General features: G+C 38.4%; 1 protein-coding gene across 1 annotated transcript; it reads left to right on the top strand.

Annotated features, from left to right (window-relative positions):
- The first annotated feature begins 3,148 nt into the window (after nt 1-3,148).
- Nucleotides 3,149-15,485, top strand: LOC141657094 (uncharacterized). The gene is made up of 10 exons (XM_074464221.1): nt 3,149-3,341; nt 5,571-7,947; nt 8,064-8,201; nt 11,339-11,461; nt 12,936-12,977; nt 13,073-13,162; nt 13,857-13,964; nt 14,041-14,133; nt 14,248-14,327; nt 14,455-15,485. Exons 2-10 carry the CDS (start codon nt 5,572-5,574, stop codon nt 15,122-15,124), a joined length of 3,720 nt encoding a protein of 1,239 aa, XP_074320322.1. The 5' UTR covers nt 3,149-3,341; nt 5,571; the 3' UTR covers nt 15,125-15,485.
- The last annotated feature ends 2,502 nt before the right edge of the window (nt 15,486-17,987 follow it).

Raw genomic sequence — 17,987 nt, 5'->3', positions numbered from 1 at the left:
GTTAATTGATTGGTCTTTTACTGAGAAATTAGGAAATAAAAACTACGTACGTATTATTGCGAGGGATTCTCACCTGCATAAATAGAGTTGTACGTAGGTTTTATTTGGGAGGAGTCAGTTCCGTTTTCTGTACTATCTCCGTCTTTGTTCTTTCTTTGCGTTTAATTCAAGACTAAGTTTTTCTTCTCTTTACTTTAATTATGCATTCAATTATTATTTGTACTTGCTTATTTTGATTTATGAGTAGCTAAGCCTATAATCTAGGGAGAAAGGGGATCTAGGTTGTTAGAAAAGGGTTATTATGAATTGATTGTTAAATTGCTCTTGATTGTTGTTTAATTATCGTATTACTTCTAATTAGTTGATTACTGATCAGAATTGATTAATTAGTCTTGCATAAACTAGGATTATCACCTATCGGGTTAAGACTAGTATAGGCCTAGATAATTGAATAGAGATAATTTAATGATAGCGATCGCATGTTAAATTAGATCTAAAAAAAATATTGAATCGACTGATCATATGACTTTCAACAATATAAATTGCTCAATCAATGAATTAAATTCTACCCTTTTATGACTACCTAGTGAACCCGAATCCCTAGACTCTTTAATATTATTGTTATTTGTCTTTTAATTACTTGCAATTAGCTTTTAGAATACAAACAATCAAAACCCCCACAACTGGTTACTTTAAGACAGATTTAAATATAAACAAACTAGATAATCACCGCCTCCCTGTGGATTCGACCCTGACTTACCGCTAGCTATTTTGTTAGTAGTAGTTTAGGTTTACTTTGATTAAGGCCAACGACTGAAAATAACCTTATCACCATCTCGTACCACCTTTTTAGGTGGTGCTTCGACAGCCCCTCGTCCAAAAACCGAGAGTCATCCGCGTCCTCCTTCTCCTCCTCCTGAATCGATGCATCAAAATGTTCCACCTCCTCCTCATCATCATCAGAATGGGCACCGGCTACACCATCCATATAAAGCGCATTCGGAAAATCAGGTTCGCTCGTAACGGGACCAGGAGAAAAGCTAATGTGGACGCCCTTTGCCCGACTACGACGTGGCGGTAAAGGTAAGGGGATACACCGCTTGGATGATGTCACTCTTCGATTTCTCATACGGCCCGAAGTAGTCATAATGTTATCTTCGCTATCTGACATCTGCATTTGCGATGTTAATACGTTAGATAAATATAAAAAATCAACTTTTAATACAAAAAATAAAATTACCAATTTAAATAAAAAATTAACAACTTTTAATACAAAAAAATATAAATTAACCATTATAAATAAAAATAAACAACTACTTCTTAAACAAAAAGAATATAAATACCCCTAATAAATAAAAATAATCAACTTTTAAAACAAAAAAAATATAAATTACCCATTAAACTACAAAAGTAACAACTTTTAAAACAAAAAAAAATATAAATTACTCGTTAAAATTGAAAATATACGGCTAAAATAATATAAAAAGGTCTGAACCGTGGCCGGACATTGAATTTCAAAGTCCGACCATGGCCAAGACATTGAGTTTCAACGTCTGAGCCCATGAGAGACGTTGAAACCCAACGTCCACCTCCAGTTCAGACGGACAAAAGCACATCCAGGCTGGCTTAAACGTGCCTCTTCATCTTCCAATCCCCTATCAGACGTGCCCTTTCATCGTCCCTATCCCCATCAGACGGCCACATTCGTCGTCCCTTCCCCTCGAAGAAGTTGAGATTCAACGTCGTCTTCCCTCCATGACGTTGAATTCCAACGTCCCTCCACCATTCTTGACAAATCCGACAACAACAACAACAACAACAACAACAACAACAACAACAACAACAACAACAACAACAACAACAACAACAACAACAACAACAACAACAACAACAACAACAACAAATCCATCGACACCACCACCACCAACAACAACAACAACAAAAAATCCGATAATGTGAAAAAAACAAGAATGAAGAAGAAGAATGAAATTGAGACGAGAAATCATACAAATCAAGACAAACAAACATCACTAACCTAATTAAAATCAATTTATACAAACTAAAATCATAAACTAATTCAAAAGAAAAACAAAGGAATCGTGTACTTACTTGAGAATGAAGAAGAACGAAATTGAGAGGAGAAACGAGAAAGGGTGGTGTTGCGTTGGTCGGTGGTGGTGCTACGGTGGTGCTGCGGTGCTGCGGTGCTGGAGTGTGGTGGGGGTACTTGTAACACCCCAAAAGTTGATTGAGAGTAATTTGTCCCACATTAGGAAAATATGGAGCTTGTGATATGTTTATAAAGGATTCCACCCACCACTTAGTAACAAGGCCTTATACTTTTGGGCTTGAGTGAGGACAAATAATGGGCCCAAAGATACACATCTCATCTTATTGGGCTTGTGTTACGACGGTGGCGGATCGGGTTGTTATAAATGGTATCAGAGCAACCCTGCAACCGTGTGGTGAGCCTGTGGTCAGGACTACTCAGGTCACCCACCTAGCGAGGGAGGATGTGGTCAGGAGTACTCAGGTCACCCACCTAGCGAGGGAGGATTCTGGGCTTAGCTACAACGAGGACGTTGTGTTATTTAAGTGGGGAATCTGGGTTTGGCTGCGGTCAGCCTCCGGGCAGATGATTAAGGGTAATTTGTCTCACATCGGGAAAATGTGGAGCTTGTGATATGTTTATAAAGGATTCCACCCACCACTTAGTAACAAGGCCTTATGCTTTTGGGCTTGAGTGAGGACAAATAATGGACCCAAAGGTACACATCTGATCTTATTGGGGTTGTGTTACGACGGTGGCGGGTCGGGTTGTTATAGTACTGCTACGGTGCTGGAGTGTGGTGGGGGTGGTGATGCGGGTTTGGTGGGTGCTGTGTAGGGGTGATGCGGATTGGGGTTTGAGAGAAAGAGAGATTAAAGATAGAGAGTGAGGAAGAGCAAGTTCGTCTTTTTTTAAAAAACGTCGACGATTCGTTATAAAACGTCGACAGCGTTCCGCAACCCGGAAAAAAAAATAGACCAAGTAGGTCATAAGCTCATTCGAAACCCGAATCAAATTCAAAACCGAGCGTGCATTCACATATTAAGGTCAGGCACCCAAGCAACACCTAGTGGCTTTCAAAAACACATATTGTGGGCTGTGGCTAGTATACTAGGCCCGGCTTGTTTCCTCAATTTCCCATTTTCACTGTATTAATAACCATTTCGCATAGGCGCGATTTCGTCGACATTCGACCACCATTCTCAATTAACTCAATCCCTAATTCCACCATTTTCCGGCGATTCAGTAACACACTTATTCCCGGTGCTTAGGTCTTCGCAATTTGTGCAAGGTTTGTTAATTTGGAAACCTAATTTTTGTATGCGCTTTGTTTATCAGTGATTAATTGCCGAATTCTGCTTTGTATTTCAATCATTTCTGCTGCGAATTTGGATTCTTTTTAGGGTTTAGTAGTTTTATGTGATTTGATTGTTGAATGTGTGATTAATTAGGGTTATGCTCAATTTGGATAATCATTTTTGTGGCTAGTATGATTGTTCTTGGTGCTAGGGTTAGGTATTGTAGTTAGGATACTTCAGTTTCAGTTACGACATAACCGAGATGAATTTGAACTTCAATAGTCCAAAGTTCAAGGTTTACGAAAAATTGTGCTTTAATGTCCGAAGTCGAAGGATTTGGTGTGAATGTGTGATTGAAGACTCTGCTTATCGCTACCGTTTTTAATGTTATTAGTCGTGCCCGTCTATCACATTTATGTTTGGCTCAAGTGACTTGTGGTACAACAATGCCAACCTTGACCAATGTTTTCCCGGAATATACCCTGTGGGTCATGGTTTAGAAAGTATGACTCGGGCTTATCTGGGGTTAAGGCGTAGTGATGCGCTAGTCAACATGGCATATAGTGCCTTCGGTGCATGTTATATATACGGACCACCCAAGGCGGGGCTAGCAAAGGACAGTATTATGAAGTTTTCTTAGGGAATGCGTGATGGTGGGAGATGCTCAGGCTCTTACAGTTGTGAGTTGCCACATCAGTTCACACCATCAGTATAAAAAATATTCACGTAAGATCTACCCTCATCAATTGAAAAACCTCAAACTAATTTATGAAAGGGTCTCACGCCATCTCTACTTTTTCTTGGAGATTTCGGCTAGCGTAGTCAGTAAAGTTATGAAGGGTGGTATTTATATTGTGTGTACGATTCCTGTCAGCATCATATATGTCCTTGTGGTTCCCAATATACCAAAAAAAATTATCGCCGTTTTCATTGGTAATCAACTTCTTTTTTTTTTTTTTTTTTTTTTTTTCTTTGGCCAAAGGTGCTCCTTAATAACTAATAAGGATGAACCAAAGGGATCAAGAAACCAACAATTGTCGATTAGGGCATCGACAATGGTTGGAGCTCCTTGCCATGTTCTACCATTTCCATATCAACAATTGAAAGCCTATTCCCCTCCCTTTCAAAGCCTACATTCATCAATTAAAAAACCTCAAAGTTTTATGAATAGACCCACTCTATCTCGGCCCTCTTTATATGCAAGTTGTAAACTAAGGAGTAAGGACCAGCTAATGGTTCTTTCTTCCTAAGGACATCTTACCAAGGACAAATGGGCTTAAAAAGCAACCATTTTGGATGTCCTGTTTTTCTAGTTCTTTTACTATTCCCCTCCCTTTCCTTTATTATAACTTTTACTTGTTTTCATGTTAACCCATTTTAGATTCTAAAAAGAGTATAGTTGATTTTATTCAAAAACTACAAAATTTGTTTTTTTAAAACCAGTTCGTCTCATATGCATGATATGCGTGCCTTCACCTCACTACTGCTGCCCATGTCACCTATGTATTCCCCCCATGACTTTACTAGATACAACCTTTTTAGGTGATTATATCAAACCAAAATTTTGACAAATTATACTTAGAAAGATACATATACATGGAGAATTAATGATTAAAATTAACTCTTTTGATGATAAAAAGTCAAATAGGGACTATACAAATGCTGTGTGGTAATATTATTTTGGGAGACGGCTTGGTAGTTTTTGGTTGACATTCACCTTAGGTAATACTGTCTTTGTCCCATTTTTTTTTTTGTTCCCATGTGATTTTGGTGATCAAACGATGTCGACTTTGACAATTGTTTCTTATAATATACATTGCACCTTTTTAAAAAAATGATGCGAAAGATTGTTGTGATAAATCAAATATGACAATTTTACACTATATTTCTATATATTTGAGAGATATATGTTCAAAGCAAAGTCAAATGGTGACAAGAAATTTGGGATGGAGGTCGTATATAACTATATATTAGTATTAGTATTATACTAATATGTATCAGTTTAGCTTGTGTTGGGCGATATCGGTTGAGGGAATGGGCTGAGATTTCATCATTTTAGGTAAATGAGCATAAAATACGATTCGTTAAGTGGCATTCTGGCATATGTATTGTGAAAATTTCCACCATCAGTAATGACATCCCATCTAGTTTTTACGGTCCCGATCTGCATGTTGGAGAATGTTGTAAATCATATTTGATACATGGTGCATTTGATTGAGCAGGATGACTGGATCTTTCAGACCAAGATTAAGATCTGAAATAAGCCGTGGAAATTCACATGATGATCTGAGTGAGGGGACTTCTGCTCGTACTAGACCATCAAGTTATGATGAAATAATGCGGAGGAGAAAAAGTAAGAAGCAAACAGATGGTGTTAAAGAGGAAGTGCAAGAAACAGAACACGCTAGATATGAAGAAAATGTTAAGAACCTTGATCATCACAGCAGGGATTCAAATACTGCTGGCATAAACTATTCAAGGAATCATGCTGGGGAATCTGGTTATAGAAAGATGGATGAAAAGAGCTCCAGGATGGAAGATATACATAGTAAAAGTAAAAATAAAGAGAGTCATGATAGTCGATCTAAGCACACTTGCGAAAAGGATGCACGAAATGGCATGGAGGCTATAAAAACTGTTAGGCGGGGATATGATGAAGAGACTCAGTTTGTGAACTCTCGATCTAAGCACAAACATGATAATGATGTCAAGAGCATCTCTGAAGTGTCAAAGTATGACGGGAGACGCCATGCAAGTGGCAGAATAGATGATGAAAGTCATGATATGGATGCTCGGTCGAAAGAAAAACATGAGAACATTGTGAAGAATAATGTTCCATCACTAAAAGCTGACAGCCGACGAAATGTACGAGACATGCCGGATGAGGAGAATCATGATATCATCGATACTAGATCGAGGCATAAATACAAATTAGATGCGAGGAACGATCCTGAAGTCTCAAGAATGGACAGGCGAGACAAACCGGATGAGGAGAATCATGATATTGACTCTAGATCTAGGCATAAACACAAATTAGATGTGAGGAACGATCCTGAAGTCTCAAGAATGGACAGGCGAGACAAACCGGATGAGGAGAATCATGATATTGACTCTAGATCTAGGCATAAACACAAATTAGATGCGAGGAACGATCCCGAAGTCTCAAGATTGGACAGGCGAGGACATGTAAGTGGTAGAATAAATGAGGAGAGACGTCCTATGCATTCTGAGTCTATTAACAAACACGAGTACAGTGTGAAGAATAGTACTCCATCATTTGAAGCTAACAGACGAAGGAATATACCAGACAAACTGCCTGAGGAGAATCGGGATATGGACTCTAGATCTAAGCATAACAATGAAAAACATGAGAGGAGTGGCACTGTAGGATCAAAAACTGTCAGGCTAAGGCATGGAAACGGGAGAATAGATGAGGAGAAACATGATATGAGTGCTAGACCAAAGGACAAACATGAGAAAAATGCGAAGAATATTACTCTGTTAGTAAAATCTGACACGAGAGGGAGTGTGCGAGACAAACGGGATGAGGAGAGTCATCATGTGGATAGTAGAGCTATAAACAAGCATCTGAAACATACAAGCAATAGGGATGAGGAGTTAAAAAATAGCCAGCAGGGCCTTGTAAGAAGCCGCCAAGGCGAAAATTTGAGGGATGCTGCTAAGTATGATAACTATGTTAAAACTAACAGAGACTATACGACTCAGAATAGGTACCCGGAAAGAAGTAGAGGAGAATCTGAAAGCGAAAAGAAAAGGAAAGATCGAACCGCTGATGATGAGAAGTATAAACTTAGGGATTCTGCGAAAAAACATGATAGTGGACATAGGCGGGACCCCGAAATTTCAGAAAGGAAGGAACAAAAGGAGTTCTCGCATTCACGCCATGATGAGAGTAAATCGAAAAGGAGGAGGTCAAGGAGTCCAGAGCGCCCTGAAAATAAGGATAGGAGGCCCAGGTCTGCATCACCTAAGCCACAGAAAAATCCGTTATCTCATGAGCAGGACTATGATCCTCTTTTGGTACATTCTCAAAAAGAGAGATCTAAACACAATTCTGATGTTGATCGAAGCAATATGGCAATTAATGAATCTATCAGTCATCATCGGCGGCATACGGGTTTTTCAAGTGGACTTGGGGGCTATTCACCAAGGAAGAGAAAATCTGATGCGGCTGTTAAGACCCCTTCACCTATTCGCTCACCCGAGAGAAATAGTGCTGTGCGGGATCTCCCATCATCTGAAGTGGATAGAAACCTCAGTGCGTCTGTTACTTCTGGCTCACACCTGATCTCACAAACGATGTCGTCTCATAATATTGACTTGGCAGCACGGATTCCTGTTGCTTCAAGTATGGCCATGCCAATATCTACTATGTTCTTTCATGGCCTATCCACATTTCAGGAGCCTTCGATTGACTCTGTTCAACTAACCCAAGCTACCAGACCTATGAGAAGGCTTTATGTCGATAACATACCTGCTTCGGCCTCCGAGAAAGAGATAATGGAATCTTTCAACTCTTATCTACTTTCTTCCAGTTCTATTTATGTCCGAAGCACTCGCCCGTGTATTAGCTGCATGGTAGGTTGCTTTTTGCTGGATCTTATTTTCTAATCGGCTTCCATCAACTTTGATCTCTATGTCTGGAGGCCTAGTATTTAAAAATCATGCTTAACATGGGTTCTTGTTAAATGCAGATTCACAAAGAGAAGGGGCAAGCTTTGCTCGAATTCCTCACTCCAGAATATGCATCCGCAGCACTTTCCTTCAATGGCAGATCCCTTTATGGCAGTGTGCTTAAGATCAGACGTCCAAAAGATTATGTTGAAATGACAGTAAGGATGATCACAATCTCAATCATTTCTATTATTATATTTGAAAATGCTACTCCGTTTATCCTTGAATGATTGTCAACCTCTTCTGCTTTATTCTATGTTGAGGATATAATGTTTCTTAATTCCTATATGAGTTCAAATTTATTTTCTGCTGCTGTGGCTTCTGTTTACCTAAAGTTACTGCCTCTTTGTGTTTTCAAGTTTTTACAAAAGGGTAATGTTGCACACATCTGATAACTCCGATCTTGCTATTGGGGGAGTCTTTGATGCATTGGGATAGTTTTGTTGTTGTGTTATTAACCTTTTTCCTCTATTCATGTCGATTCACAATGTTTTCCTTTTTGAACAGTTTTTAACTTTTAACCAATTCACTATATTTGTTTTGGGCAAAACTCCCCTCCTAAAGCAAGGTGACTTGCTACTCAATTTGCCTTCCATTTGTAACTTATAAACACAATACCCTTGGTACTTTTCCTTCTTTGAAAATACGACTATATGAGTCATTTGCAACTGTAACGAATTGAAGTGTTTCGGGTACTTTCCTAGCTGTAACTATTGTTATGTGTAGTTGTACCGTAAGTATCCTCAACCTTTATAGTAGCATTGAACCTCTTTGCCCGCATCCCATTTCAATTGGTTGGTTGGTGCAGTTTACTGTGCTCAATATCTCAAATAATTGTTCATACTCTGTTTTCCATTAATCCATTCAGAAAGGTTATTATTCTGGTCTTTTGTAAACCTTTATTGCCATGTACTGTTGATGGCTCCGCATCAACTGTACTTATAATGCCAACAAATCCATCCAGTGGGGGGGGCGGGGGGGTCTTTATTTAGTCATTGTTTAGAGTTTCTCGTACAAGGGAAAAAATGTGGGAACAGTAAGCAACTCGTTACTTCATTATATGCTATGGTGTATACTCCATTGTGAGTGAACATGATTGGTCTTGGGTTCTGTTAGTAGTAGTTTAAGGAGAAATTGGGTGTGCTTTCAATCGACGTTTCCTCATAGTGTCCTTGAGCATCTATCTTCTCTCCCTTTTTTTCTTATCTTATTTATTTTTGTGGATGTGTTGCTCTTTTTTTTTCCCTCCCCTTTTGTGTGCGTGTGTGTGGGGTCACCAAAAACTCTTTTTTTTTTTTTTTTTTTTGAGCTAGACTGCTGCTAACTTTAGCTAATGCATCTGGATGTCTTCCAAATTACCTGTGAAATGATTTGACTGACTTATTGGAATCTTTCACATAGGGTTTGTACTTGCTTGTGTTGTTATTCTCAATTCTACATTTCCGCATAAAGGGCGGTGAGGAAGCAGACTCAATTAAGAAGATTCCAGATATTGTGACAAGCCTGACATGTTGCAGCTTTATTCAGTGAACTTTCGCCCTTGATTGGACTATTTGATATTTTATTTATATATTAGGTATACTGTCTGATATATGTGGGATCCTCCAAGGCACTATTGCTGTTATTCTTATATATTCAAGCCTTATGAATATTGTTTTAATTCTTTGGATTGGAGCATTACAAATTTACGGTTAATTCAGCTTAGGCCATTCTACTACTTTGTATGTTACTTTCATAGTTTACCATGAAGTTACCTATTTTATCACCTTTTTGATAAAAATGGCTACTATTTTAGGGATTCCCTCTTGTCATCGTGGGGATGATTCTCTCAAGTCCAAGTCATCCAGAATTTATGTTTTTCTTTCTTTCTCCCATTCTTGTCTCTGGCATTGTCCCTCGTTCTCAAAGTGGTGTATTCATTTTGCTGCATCGCTTAGTTAGATGAGTTAACAGTCAAAAGTTGAATCAGTTAGATGGGCATGGGCTTTTGCAGCCTGTAATGGATGCTCTTTATTCACATAATTTGAAATTAGAACCCCATGCTCTCATTTCTGTGAGATTTAATTTGACTAAAATATATCTTTCGTTGATTTAGGGGTAACTGGTAAGGCTCCATATATCGAACACATGGTCGGATTTTTAGTTATTATGATACTGTACTTCTTTCAACCAAATTGCAAACATCTTTGAATGGTGAAGAAGATGTTCAGAATTCAGATATGTTAGTGATGCAGTGTTCTAGTCCAAATGGAGCCTAAGACTCCGCACTCTTTGGTTTTGGATTACGATGTAATAAAACAAACTAACTCAACAAACTGGTTACGCTTCTGTCCATTATCATCTAGCAGTCATTTGATGCACCCATTGACACAATTATCTTTCAAGTCATTGGGAACATGTTTTTAGCTATGCACTTCTGTGATTTTGATACGTGAGTTGTGTTAACTTTTGCTCAATATCTTGTTTCACCATATGTTGCTAATCATCGATGATGTTGTGACTTAACATGTATATTATTCCTTTTGTGTGTTGTGGTAACCATTCATCATGTTTCCTTGTCTTTCCAGTAATCATAGGTTATACTCAGTGATAGTATTATGTGTTTGTCAATGTTTATCATGTTGTATTGGGTCCTTTGTTAATAGTGTAACCTTTTAAGTTTTAAGATGTCTTCTCAATCATATGTATTTCAGCGTTTGCCTTCATTCTTTCACTATATTCTTAGTGCTAAGCACTCTGTAATTAAGCGTGCTTGTTGGAGTATACTCTTAGGATGAGTGAACACATGGGAAGTCTCCTAGGGTGCGCACGAGTGAGGGAAAAATGCGCTGAAAGGACTTGTGTTAGTCCCTGGTTGTATGGTCAGTACACGGCCGGTCGAGTTACCATGGGATCTGTTTCATGTGTATGAGAAGCTGGGGTGTTACAGTATACCTAGATGCCTGCTGGTTTATGGTTTTGATGATATTTGGTGATCTGGAAATTACACATGCAGATTGCACCTAGATCTATTGGACATATTTTAGGTTGAGCTTAGCGGGTGCAAATGGCTCATTTTAGGTTTGAGTTTATACCTTCTGTTTCTAGTCAGTTTCAGTAATGTACAATACTGTTCTCTCCCATGCTGAAAATAACAATGCATTGCAGTATTTATTTGCTGTTGGGTTTCTAATTTAATTGCTATCATTTTATTTTTGGTTGAATTGGTGTATCTGCTACTCCTTTCGCAATATCTGAGGTGTTTGGTTACCATCCATGTAGCAGGTTTTCAGACAGTTGCTATATTTTCGTGCAGAGTGGGTCTGCGGAAAGATTGAAGGCTCAAGCTGGAAAAAGTAATGCTATTCCTGATGCTGCAGCCGTTAATGTTGGAAAAGATGTCGCGATCAGTGATATTGTGCAGGATTCTCCGAATAAGGTATCCATTTAGTGTTATCTAAAATAGGACTATGGTTTACATGTATTTGCTCTCTGATTTTGCATGTAGATATGTTTCTTGTGAGACAACATGTTCTAGATCTCGTCTTGAATTTGTTTACTTCACTTGTAGATGGTTTTCTTTCACTGCTTGTTCTCGAGTTCTAATCTTGTTTTTTTGAGGTTAATAAGTGGCAAGTATTGTGGGGGTTGACTTTTTATATTGAACACACCATCATCTCGCTTCCTTAAAGGCTCCGACCTATGACAAGGTAGGTTGGGATGTACATAGCCTTACTCAGTTACTCGTATATTGAAAACATAGAAGCTGTTTTGAGTCATTTTTTTATTCCATCTTGAAATGTTACTCAGGCGGATTTAAGGGGGTAGTGGTAGATATGGGTAGAGTATTAGTGGGTGGTGGGGAGGGTATGGATATCAGACACGTCCATGGTTGGTGAATTTTACATCATACCGATTATGCCGGATTACCCATCGATCTGCCAAATATTGACATATATGTGACATCGGTAATACTATTTTATAAAGATTTTTTTTATTAAAGTTTTGTTCAAAACCCAATTAAGAACTTAACTGTTAAGAGAGATTCAAAACCTTTTGAGATTTTACTGTGACTAATTGACGTTTATTATAAAAGTGTTGAATATAATTATGGTATAGATGATTAGCGGGTAGAAGAGACGTGTACCGTTTTAGATTTCCACTAATTGAGACGGGTATGTCTTATAAAACTTGTATCGTTATGAGTGACAAGGCAAATATAGGTATGGATTTTCCTCGGTACGTATGGGTGCTGTTCCCCCCACCCACCCACACACACACACACCCCAACCAGTTGACATCCCTAATTCCATCGCATTCCAAAGCTATAGTATTTTTGCTCTATTATAGAAGGAGAAGCTTGGCTTTTTTATCTGGTCTTGATAATTGGCAGCGAGTATTTTGGGCAGTGTCTATTGGGTGCTAGGCTGTTGTCGAACTATTGTACTTACTGGCTAAGTATATCTCACTATGGGTTTGATATAGACTATGGGTTTTATATAGACCAGAACTATTGTTGCAATCACGACTTTCTCATGTCAGTAACAACAGAACCTGGAGCGAAGGCCCTTCGCTCTAGGTTCTGTTGTTAGGGCCTTCGCTCCAGGTTCTGTTGTTACTGACATGAGAAAGTCATGATTGCAACATAATTTCACTGGAGTTGTAATGCTACCCACCTATTGTAGTTGGGTTAATGACAGTTCGTTTGGGCAGAGGCATGAGTGAGTGGTTGGTTTTTCAACACACAAATACGTAGTTGGAATCTTTACAATCAATTACGGCCTCATCTTCCTTTTCTATTGCTTATTATGTGACTTGTTGAATGTAGCTGGAACATGTACAACTGTACAAGCATATGTGTATACATGTATCTATAGTATTCATAGCCCTGGAAATGTTCTGATAAAATGCAGATCTTCGTTGGAGGAATTGCAGACGGGCTTTCTTCTGAAATGGTAATAAGTTGCTGAAGTTGTAATTGAACTTGACTATTTATTACTGTTTTTTACTTTATGCTGGTTGGCACTGAGTTAATTGTTCTCTTTTCCAGATTATGGAGATTTTCAGTGTATTAGGACCGTTAAAGGCATTCTATTTCAATACCAACAAGAACTTGAATGAGCCATGTGTTTTCTTAGAGGTATTCTTGTCTATTGCCGTGCATGTTCTGTGGTTGGAAACTAATTGCTGTTGTTTACTTGATGAACTTATTGGTCAAGCCACAATCCAAAATGCGCGTCTTATAAATGAGAGAGTAAATAGTATTACACTGTTATATGGTGTAACCTATTTTCCTCCAGTAGATGGTTGTAACATACTGTTATTACCTCATCTAAATATTTTTCCTGCACAATCAAAGAAAATATTCCTTGCTAAGTATCTCTGTGTGCCCTCTTTACACTGTTATTAAATGATGTGGCCCCCATGAAGGGGTCCAAAGATCTTCGTCCTCTTGAGAGCATGAGACCTATTTGACCCAGCAGACTCCACATGGGTCTCCAATCGATAACCATTCATGAAATCACCAAAGAATTAATTCACCACAAACGCAAGCACAGGTATCTATGAACTATCAATAGTGGGATTATGGAGGACTTGTTGACAACTGCTAATTATTTAATATAAACGGTAATGTGAGGATTGCCACCTCTGAAATCGGGAGGATGATAATAACCATACATTCAGCTAGGCTCCCATTTTTCTCTATGGTTTTTGTACTAGAGGCGAGGTCATTGGATAACGATAGAGTTCAAGTATTTTGACATCAGATTTTATTGGGACATGTTATTTCTGAATGCTGATAAAATACTACCCGTACTACTTGTTGATTACAGTATGCAGATTCATCAATCACATCAAAAGCTTGTGCTGCCCTAAACGGCATGAAGTTAGGTGGGAGGATTCTGACTGTAGCCCATGCTACTCCAGATGCATCTTTCGAGGTCTGTGGTGTTTGAGTGAACTGTTTCTGATTATGTTGATATTTTTTTCTATGAAATCAACTTTGATGATTTTCAGGAAAACTTCGAATCTCCGCCATTTTATGGAATACCTGAACATGTAAAACCCCTTCTTGAGAATCCAACTCCGGTCCTGAAGCTCAGCAATGTGGTAAATTCGATTTTCCAACTTAACCGAGCCTTGTCAACTTTTGTATGAAGGTTAGTGTAATGTGGCATCTTCATATCATTTAGTGATGACACTTTTTCTGTTTGAAATTTGCAGCTTGAGCAGAAGGGAATAGAGCTGCTTCCAGATTTAGACTTGGAAGAAATTTTGGAAGATATACGATTAGAATGTTCGAGGTACAAAATTATGTTCATTGTGTGTGTGTGGTCGCGGTTTTACAACTTGGTAATACTTCTAATACGACGGTTAGCAGCAAGTTGCTCAATCTATGGTTTATTATATCACCTATTTTATTATATGCAGGTTTGGCTCTGTTGTATCTATTAATGCTGTAAGAACTAGCAATGTGCACACTACTAATTCGGAAGAAAAAGAAGAGAACAATGAAGAGTTGCCTTCCCAGACTCCCAAAGAAAGAGAGTCACTTGACCATTTGAATACGAACTTAATGGAACAAGTTGCTATGGAACATGATGGAGAGGCTAATGGCGACAAACCTCTTACTAATTTGGAAGGTAACAAGCATGACTTAGATACTGTACCTGCTAATGAAGCAGCGGCTTCTGGCCCTGTAGACACGAAAAAAGCTGAACCAAGTGTGCTCCTTGATTGTGCTGAAGTGGCTGTTATTGGCCCAGAACCCATTATGATGGGGCTTGATGAAGATGCTGGTATCGTGAAGTTGGGTGACAGTGAAACTTGTCATGCTGATAACATAGAACCTTTGGACGAAGTCACTGGCACAGTACAGGAAGTTGCTCGTGAGTCAAGTGACAGTCCAGTTAGTAATCGAACAACTGAAACTTGTGAAGTGGGCAACATCTTTGAGGTAGGTTGCATTTTAGTAGAGTTCAAGCGAATTGAAGCGTCATGTATGGCAGCACATTGTTTACATGGACGTCTCTTTGACGATCGGATTGTTACGGTGGAATATGTTCCTGTTGAAGTCTACCATGCCAGGTTTCCGAAATGAATCTGGTCTGGTAACCCTCGCGTCTTTCTCTTAAAACTGGTTAAATGTGGGGTTATGTGGCTTTTGTGATCGATCAGGCTTCATGGCTTACCGGGTGAAGTTGAGCATCATTTTTTTCCAGTCTGCACCACCGAGCCGACTAAGGCAACATGGATGGTACAACTCTTAGTCCTGAGTCTGGACATTGGAGCATTCACAAGAAATCGAATTCGAGATATAAATCATAACCTGCTTTGTTATTGAGTTGTACCCTGTAGCAGTAACTTTGTGGATGCTATATACCAATTACAGTCACAAGTGTGATGGATTTTGGTCCGTCTGCTTTTTATTTATAGAATTGTGTTGTACTTTATATTTGGAACTGTTGGATTTTTTTTTTTCCGAATTGTTGCGTCTTGGCAAGGTATTTTGTTTAATTCTAGTGAAACTGTACAGCGAATGAAAAAGTCAGTGAAACTTTTCATGTTTTTACTTGACATTTGACTGTGCGTCCCTTTATCATCACATATGAGAGCCTAGGGGCGTAATTGAACAAAGCCGAGCCGATATCAAGCTTGACTATGCTCGAGATCGGCTTGCATACTGAAAATGAATCTTGATAGTTTGATATTTCGTAATGGCAGCATATATTTGTGCTTAGCTTTCAACCCTAATTTTACACAAGGCATTCAGAAAAAGGGTGTGGTAAAACTCATTATTTACCCAAATTATCCTACGAAAAAATTTCTACTGGGAACGACAATCTGTTCCCACGTTTAAAAAGAAAAAAACTTCATTTCTAATGCGTGTTTTGGAAATGATGTGCTCAGCTCTAGGCTTGAGTAGGGGTGTTAATGAGACGAGACAGCTCGCGAGCTATTCGTGATCGGCTCGGTCAAAGCTCGGTCAAAGCTCGGCTCGTGCGAGCTCGGCTCGGGCTCGTACTCGGCTCGAGAGCTTAACGAGTCAAGCCGCAAAGCAAAGGCGGCTCGACTCGAAAAGCTTCTCGCTGGCGGCTCGAATTTGTGTGATTACATAAGATATTACTGATATTTTATAAAAATATTTTATCATAATTATATTTTTGTTTCACACATATCAAATGTCTCGCTGATTTGCCAAATATTGTTACATATAACCCTTGAGCCTTATTATTGAAAATATCGAAAGAAAAAAAATAAAAAAATAAACAGTTTTATATAGGCTCGATTTGGGCTCGAGTGTGGCTCGAGCTCGCGTTAAAGCTCGCAAGCTTTATAACGAGCACATTTTTTTCAAGCTCGGGTAAGCTCGAGATCGGCTCGAGCTCGAGTTTTTGTTCTTGAGCACAAGCCGAGCAAGGCCAAGCTCGGGCTCGGCTCGGCTCGTTAGCACCCCTAGGCTTGAGCTAGTGTACATGATGAGCTCACATTGATTTCTTTTGCTCACAGACGAGCTGGTTAGCGAATGAGCAAGTCGGACCAATGTGAAATTATAAGAATATATATTTCGTGCCTAAATATTATTCGTCGTCGATAATTACTCATATCATCAAATTACTATACTGTATAATATTAGTGTTTTCTTTTTCAATTTAGTACATAAGAGAAATGAGGAGAAAGAAAAAAAAAATAAGAGGGTAAAATGGTCTGTATGCATACCGCCTAAAAAAATATTCACAAATTTTCATTTAAGACGCATCAAGTATCATACTGCTTAAAATTAAATTTTTAGTGGGAGAGTCTCCTCTAGGGTTTCGATGAGGGTTCCGTCTAAGCCTCCGTCTAAGCTTTCTCCTTGCTTCTGAAGGCGTTTTTTTCATTTACACCGTGAAAATTACATTCTTTCTTGAAGAGTTAAGAACGATTAACACCTAAGAGGGGGAGGGGGTGAATTAGGTGTACCTTTTAAAATTTTATCCTTAACTTGGTTAATTAATTAACTTAAGTAAAGAATATTGAAGTATAAGACTTGAGAGACTTAATTGAATGTAAGTTCACAAGAAGGTACATCAGTTCTATGTCACAGTATAGGTGACTGTGACACAGAACTTGATTATGTACAAGCGAGAAATAGCAAAGTGGAAGAACGTAAAAGTAAATGAACAAACAAACGACATCTTAAAAATTGGTTCAGCCTCTACTCCGAGGCCTACGTCCAACCGTTATTTTATTACTTGTTTAGAGATTTATCAAACTTGCTAAACCCCTTACAATGAAAATAACTCGCCAATCTACTCCGGTTGCACTCAAACTTAAAGCTACTCCGCTTCAAGAGTTTCTGGGTTCTATCTCAAGGTGTTACAGAATCTTGAATCTCAAGAGTTCACTAAATGAACATGGAGATTACAATGAAGATCTAACACGAGAATCATGGAACAAACTCATTATGTCACAGTACAACGAACTGATACTTGGAGGTTTTACAGCTTTGTCGAAAAACAATTTGAAGACTTTAAAAATCAGAAAAACGTTTTACAAACACTTGAAGAACAAAGCTTTAAATGCACAAATGATTTGCAAGGTTTTTACAATAATAAATGCTTTGAAAGTCTTAAAAAATAAATGTGACTAAGACACTCTATTTGTAGTGGATTTAGTCTTAGGTAAGTACAACTTAGAAAAATTAAATCCAATATTAAAATGGTAGCCTTGAGTGATGGTAAGTGTTAGACTATAGGCTTGGGGCTTAAGAAATCAGAAAACTTAAGCTACTACACTCAACATGTGACATTTTACCAAAATGGCAAAAAGTTTTTCTTACTTTAGAAGTTTGACAAGTCTTCTTTGCCATTTTAGTAAAAGGTGTTTGCACAAATCTAGAGGCTTAGTTAAGTGGGTCTGTGACTCCAAAATTTCAGATTATTTTCAAGCTTTTGAAAATTCAAATGTTTAAGGTTTGAAGT

The sequence above is a fragment of the Silene latifolia genome, chromosome 5 (assembly GCF_048544455.1).
Source record: "Silene latifolia isolate original U9 population chromosome 5, ASM4854445v1, whole genome shotgun sequence".
In the NCBI taxonomy this organism is placed as follows: domain Eukaryota; kingdom Viridiplantae; phylum Streptophyta; class Magnoliopsida; order Caryophyllales; family Caryophyllaceae; genus Silene; species Silene latifolia.
The sequence above is the reverse complement of the archived record's forward strand: the minus strand, read 5'-3'. Positions and strand labels throughout refer to the sequence as shown.